At 48.9% G+C, this 6,890-nt stretch overlaps 1 protein-coding gene and 1 gene segment (V, D, J or C); both read left to right on the top strand.

Moving 5' to 3' along the window:
- Positions 1-1,315, top strand: part of LOC105546118 (immunoglobulin omega chain-like) — a 12,439-nt gene extending 11,124 nt beyond the window's left edge. Inside the window, exon 4 of the mRNA XM_011989197.1 lies at positions 1,197-1,315. Within this exon, the coding sequence (XP_011844587.1) occupies positions 1,197-1,315 (119 nt within the window). The remainder of the gene's footprint in view (positions 1-1,196) is intronic.
- Positions 1,316-2,649: 1,334 nt separating this feature from the next.
- LOC105546117 lies at positions 2,650-6,581 on the top strand. The segment is given in 4 exon segments: positions 2,650-2,746; positions 2,857-3,227; positions 6,416-6,449; positions 6,538-6,581. Coding segments are annotated over 4 exon segments (495 nt in total).
- Positions 6,582-6,890: the final 309 nt, after the last annotated feature.

Here is a 6,890-nt window from a genome sequence, read left to right as displayed (position 1 = left end):
CAGCCTCAGGAGAGACAGAAAGCAGATAAACATCCTCATGTTGGCCTCCAAAGCCCAGAGGAAAAAAAAGGGAGAACAGTAGTAGTTCAAGAAGCCACACTAGAGGCCACTGATCACCATCACCTCGGCACCTCTCCTCCGTCTGTCCCTCTTCAAGTGAGGACCAGACTCAGGGAACAGCACCTGCACCTCCCCCTCTGTCCCCACACTGCACAGGGAGCCTCCTTCTGCTCTCATCTCAAGGTGGCTGCTCCCCCAGGTTAGCCGTGTCACTGCTGAGAGTCTTCCGTCAGTCCTGGTTCCAGGGTCTGGGGTCAATGGCAAACTGGCTTTTACTCTGCTGTGACCCTGACCCTTCAAAAGCCGGTTAAACTATAAAAGCCATAACTGAGCTCTCCTACTTTACCCAAACTTTAGATTCTTCTTCTCAGTGTCCTTCTAGAAAGTGCTGTCTATACCCAATAATATCATGTTATTTCCTCAGGTCTAGAGCCATTTCATTTCCAAAATTCTATACTCACACTTATGTTCTCATTTCCTGTCATGGCTCATTTTCCACTCAGCAGCTAATGATGCCAACCATGTATCTACAGGCCATTGTCACAAAAAAGAGAGATGGGAGGGTTCTTAAATAAATGGAGGGTTAGCAAAGAAAAGTTTCACTACCTCTTAGGAATTCCTCCAAGATCTAAGAAAATTAATTCCAGAGCTTCAAGAGTTTACTCCTCAGAAACAACAGCATGAATATATTCAGTAGCGAATGTTCTTGGTCTTCTCAATGAATAACCTCTGATAGGCCCAGAGTATATGTGTCAAAAAGATAATTGTATAACTTTCAGAAAGATGTATTATTAAATTACATCAACAATTTTAATCAGAATGCATATTTCTGAAAAAAGAAAAAGCAGCATGATGGTAAAAAAAAAAAATGTAAAGAAAGCCTTTTAAAAACACAGTACTTATAGTCCGTGAGGATAGCACCTGTGGGGCAAATTTTCTTTGCTGAAGATGCACTGTGTTTTTGAATAATAGCAAGATAGCATTGAATATGTCTTCTTTCACAGCAATCTAAAAATTAACACGATCCCATTTGTATGAAATATCTAGAAATATACCTGTACATGTGGACATTCCCATCACACACCTCCCATCCAGGCTCTCCTAAGGTGGAATCTCCTCTTTTTCTGCCCAACCAGTGAACAAGCTCCTGGACTTGGGGAATAAAAGTACATCTTCTTGGATTTCTGAGGACTTGCCCTGCCAGGGTGCCTTTCTCAATCACAGTCGCTCCTTCCTGGGAATCCACTTCTCCTAGATCCTGTTGTTTATCTAATGTTATTCATTTGTATCTACCTCGTGGACTTCTGTACATCTTCACCTGAAACCCAGGAATCTTCAAGTCATGCCCATATTCCCTTCGTTCTCCTGTACTCCCTTCTTCCATCTTTCCCTAGGATGCCACCTAGTCGAGATCTCTTCTCAGACCCTGGAGCGCAGCAGGGACTTCTCTGATCTCTGCCCCAGGGATTAAGAGGGTGGAAGGGGGGACTCCTGTGCCCCTCCTATGCCTGTGTTTTCATCAGGGCAGCTGCACAAGGTAGGGATTAGGCTGTCTAGATCAACATGGCATTTCCAACACTGCGCTCTATGCCCAGCAAAAGATACATGCTCAGCAACTATTTGACAGAGACCTTCCTCTTATCACATGGGCCACATTATACTGGCCCCAGGATGGGGCTGACCTGGGAGAGGTAGCTGTGGACCTGCTCCTCACTCTGCCCTCACCCTAAGAGCTGATAGGGCATCCACCAGGAAGGGCATTCCTGGGCAGGGAGGGGGTCATGGGCAGCCTTGTCCTTTATGTGAGGCACGGCTCAGCCTGGTCACAAGATCCAGATGACTATGACTGCAATTCTGGGGAAGTAGAGAATGAAGATTGACCAGAATAACCCTCTGGGAATGTTCCCTGGGCATCCTAGAGGGAAGAGCTTCCCTTCTACTCAGTGCTGTAGGATCCACAGAGGGAGAGCTCTGGCCACCAGGGAGGAGCCACATGAGAGGACACGGTGTCCCCACACATGGGAAAGTGAGTCCATGAAAGTCGGTCCCTGGTCTGGGTTTGATTCTGACCTATGAGGACATTGTGTAGTCACCACCTGAGTCCTCTATAATAAACAGTGAGAGCGCCGCAGACAGATTCACTTCTAAGGAGGTCAGTAAAGTGGGAGAACTGCCCTGAGGTCACAGGGAGAAGACACAAGCACCACCTGGCCTGGCCCTGAGCCGGGGCATTGGACAGAACAGCGGGGAGGCAGCGGTGTCTCTGGAGGCTCTGGTCACCTTATCATACAACGGTTTGTCTTGGTCTGGACACCAGGGGGCGCTTGGGGACCATTCCTGAGAAGACTGGGGGCGATCAGAGCAGAACCAGCCACCTGCCCTGCCTGGTGTCCTCTGCTCAGAGCTCAGAGCTGCATCCTCCCCACCCACTGGGACCACACAGCCCTGCCCCTGCCACCCGCTGACATCCTCAGGCATAGGGACCTGACCCAGGACCCAGGGTGGGATTAGAAAGCTGGGGGTCTGATTTGCATGGATGGACCCTCCCACTCTCAGAGTATGAAGAGGGGCAGGGAGAGATTTGGGGAAGCTCTGCTTCAGCTGTGGGCACAGGAGGCAGCACTCAGGACAGTCTCCAGCATGGCCTGGTCTCCTCTCCTCCTCACCCTTCTCATTCACTGCACAGGTGACTGGATACAGGTCCAGGGCAGGGGCCCTGGGAAGCCTATTGATGATTGGTTTCTCCTCTTGTCTCTAGAAGCAGAATCATGATGCCTGTGTCTCTCCCACTTCCAGGGTCCTGGGCCCAGTCTGTGCTGACGCAGCCGCCCTCAGTGTCTGGGGCACCCGGGCAGAGGGTCACCATCTCCTGCACTGGGAGCAGCTCCAACATCGGGGCGGGTTATTATGTGCAGTGGTACCAGCAGCTCCCAGGAACGGCCCCCAAACTCCTCATCTATGAAAATAATAAGCGACCCTCAGGGGTTACTGACCGATTCTCTGGCTCCAAGTCTGGTACCTCAGCCTCCCTGACCATCACTGGACTCCAGTCTGAGGATGAGGCTGATTATTACTGCCAGTCCTATGACAGCAGCCTGAGTGCTCACACGGTGCTCCAGGCCCGGGGGAATCTGAGACAAGAACCCCCTTCCTCCTCTACCAGGAGGGTGAGCACTCAGCTGATGCTGCTCAGGCGTGGCCTGTGGCTTCTGCTGCTGCAGTTTCCCCATGGTCCAGGGGTATCCAGGGCCCTGCCTCAGAATAGAGACTTCTCTTTTTTTCTGTTCTGAGAATCATGCACAGCAGCTCCTTCCTAGGAACAGGGCCTCCAGGGAACAGAACACCCAACTCTTTGTACCTTGGGGTACAGGGCCTCCAGACTGAAGTCCTGGGCTGAGGTGATAGGTCCAGCTGTGTCATTACAGACCTAACTCTGATGCAGAACCTGTGTCTCCATCATCCTCATTTCCTGATTTCTAGAAGTTCCCAGACTGTTGGCTTTCTGTCCCTGCTTCTCAGGGTGAATCCCTTGGCTTCTTTCCTCACCAGCCCATTCTTTTTAATAAAACCCTTTCCAAGGAGGAATAATGTACATATGACAAAACACGTATATTTCTAATATGCCATTGCACCCATGTTGGCATGTTTCTGGATCCTTGAAAGCATCACCACCACCGAGCTATGCAACCTGTGACCAACCCCAGCAGCTCCTCATGACCCTTTGTCATCACCCTTTCTACCCCAGTGCCCTCCCGGGAAGCCACAGATCTTCCTCTGTCATTAGCGTTTGGTTTTCATTTGTGGAATGCATCAGAGTTCTCAAACGTTATCTTGCCATTTGTTGAGGCTTCTTTCACTCTGCACACTTGTTTTGAGATTCTCCCTGTTGTTGCTGAATTGCATCTCATCCCATAAAGGGTTCATTAGTACCTTTCAGGGTCCCCAGCCACTTTGCCTTTCATGCCCGTTCCTGCCTTTGTATATACACACATATATAACCCAGGGTAGCCTATATTCCCTTTTCTCTGATTTTTAAAAATTCAATACATTTCCTGGGGCCCCTAACAGTATTGGGTCCTGTAGGTATTTAATGTTCTCTCTCTGGTGATTCTCAGCCCTGCTTGCATCTTATGCTATTACATACTCACTTCTCGCCATTATTCAACCATTTTGTTTTATTCTCTTGGTTTTAAATAGGTAATACACAAATAAGATGCCTCATGAGAACTATGGAAAGCACCTCCCCCTCCTACATCCTGTCTCCTGGCCTGTTGGTTTCTGTCAGCTGAAGTGACCAGGGGTGCTGATACTTATGTTCCCTCCCAGCCAGGGTCGGTGTGTAGAAACCAGGGTGTCTGTCTGTGTCTGTGTGGGCAACCACACTATGTTTTCTTTGGTACAACTACAGCCTTACTATTGACAAACAACTTTTTAATTGCTGAGACTGTGACTTCATGTAATCCTGACAACAGCTCTATTATTGCTTTTCAGGCAGTGGTCCTGATTGCAGAGGAAGTGTTTGTGGCCTGGAGACGGTGTTTTCTAATTTATCGAACATAAACACTGGAGGTCAGTTAAATTTGAATTCAGTAAAACAGTGATGAAGAATTGATATGTAGGCTGGGTGCTGTGGCTCATATCTTAATCCTGGCACTTTTGGAGCCAAGGTTGATGGATTGCTTAAGGCCAGGAGATCGAGACAAGTCTGACCAACGTGGTGAAACCCCATATCTCCTAAAAACACAAAAATTAGCTGGGCCTCATGGCATATACCTGTAACCCCAGTGACTCAGGAGGTTGAGGCATGAGAATCACTTGAACCCAAGAGGCAGAGGTTGCAGTGAGTTGAGACCGGTCCACTCACTCCAGGTGGAGTAACAGAGTGACACTCTGACTCAAAAGAAACAAACAAACAATCAGTATATGTATCTCCCAGACAATATTATGTATTTAAGTATAAACATAACTGGGTGCCCTTTAATCGATCTGGTAACTCCACACAGTGTCACAACCTAGAAGAGGCATAGCTGGGGCAGGCCTCCCCTTACTGATGCTGGGTCTAGGGGCTTAACTACAAATGCAGAGCTTCTCTAAGAAAGCTACACTCAAGTGGGCACACCAGTTAGCATGTAATACATGTAATATAACTCCCAGTGAATGATGCCTACTCACTTCTCTAATTATTCTTTTTATTATCCTTCAAGTCTGCAGATTCAGGGCCTCCCCAGGGGTTGCTTCAGCCTGAGCTCTGGAGAAGTGATTTCACGTCCTGTCACACCCAGATGCATGGGGCTGCTCAGTCCCCACACACAGGGGATTCAGCCAGGGGTGCATAAGTAACATGTGAGAGACAGGAGAGCTCAGCCTGCCTCTGCCTATGTCTAGTGAGAGACCAACTTCGGTTTCATTTGATGCCGGAGACTGGTGAGCTGAGAGCAGAGGAGAGACCAACGTTAGAGTGCAGAGCTTTCAGGAGACAAATTGGGAACCTGGAAATGGGCCACACTCTTGAGTGAGGACGAAGCAGGCAGCTGTGGGCACAGCCCTGCATTCCTAGTGGCTTCCCCTTCATCAAGCTGGGCTCCCTGCTCCGACGTCTGTCGGGGAATCTACTTCAGGAAGGTTGAGATCTCAGGACTTTACTACAAATAGCAGTAGATCAGGCAGGTATGTCATGGTTCAAGAGTTCTATGCACAGCAATAAGTACAGATGCATATTCACAGGGGCCCTCGCAGTTGTCTCTTTTGGAGTGGAAGAAATGAAGAAAGGCAGGGAGAAACTGAAAGACTCAGTGGGTCTGGGCCTGGGGCAGCACTGGATGTTGTGGGCTTATCCCTGAGAGGTCTGCAGGTGACCATAGCTGGGAAGCCAGCCCCTGCTGTGACCCTGTGTCATCTGCTCACTGCTCACTGAGCTCAGCAGCTGTGTCTTCACAGGAAACTGGGTGCAGCCAGCTTGGCCTTCTCCACTCCGACTGGAAAATGCAGGCAGGTGACTGTCAGGATTGAGATCCTATGAAGGGTCCGGAGACAAGGGAAGGGGGCTGATTTGCATGAAGCAATCATTCCGCACTTTAAGAAAACTAAATCCCATTAATAGAAATTCTGGGGCCATCCAAACCTGATCAATCTAAAAGAGGGTTTATCAGTTGGAGGTGGTCAGAGTGAGGAAGAAACTGGCTTCCCTGAAAGAGTCATCAACACAGCCACCAACTCTGGGACAAATGGCGTGACTCCCTGTAACTGTCACCCCATATTACCCACAGGAGACTGAGCCTAGCCCCTCACCCTATTGTTTCTGATTCTGGTCCAGTCCCCTGTTGTTCCTGGACCCTTTGCCTGTGTCTGAATCCAGGGTGGCAGGGGTAGCCCCATCTCAGTCAACATCTGTAGAGAGGTAACAGCTACTATGGCTTCAAGCAGAGTTCTCAGTTTTACCCGTGAGGGCCTCTTTTGCTTCCCCACCCTCTCACACAGGTGACTACTGCTGTGGGTCTGGTGGAGTGGCCCCTGGCCTCTGAAGGACACAACGTATTCCTTCCTCTCTAACACCAGGCATATAGTGGAGAAGGTATGGGTGGGTGTAGAGCAGACTGGCTTTTCCAGATGCAAAGCAGTAAGACCCTGGCTACAGAAAAATTATTTCACAAAACCCCACACCCTTTCATGACAAAAACACTCAGTGAATTATGAATAGAAGAAAATTACCTCAACATGGTAAAGCCTATCTATGAAGCTCCCACAGCTAGCATCATATGCAATCTGAAAGACTGAAGATATTTCCTGTAATTTCAGGAGCAAAGCAAGGATGTGCACTTTCACCACTTCTA

The sequence above is a fragment of the Mandrillus leucophaeus genome, unplaced genomic scaffold, assembly GCF_000951045.1.
Source record: "Mandrillus leucophaeus isolate KB7577 unplaced genomic scaffold, Mleu.le_1.0 Scaffold349, whole genome shotgun sequence".
In the NCBI taxonomy this organism is placed as follows: domain Eukaryota; kingdom Metazoa; phylum Chordata; class Mammalia; order Primates; family Cercopithecidae; genus Mandrillus; species Mandrillus leucophaeus.
Note: the sequence above shows the minus strand (reverse complement) of the source record. Positions and strands in the feature narration are given on the sequence as shown.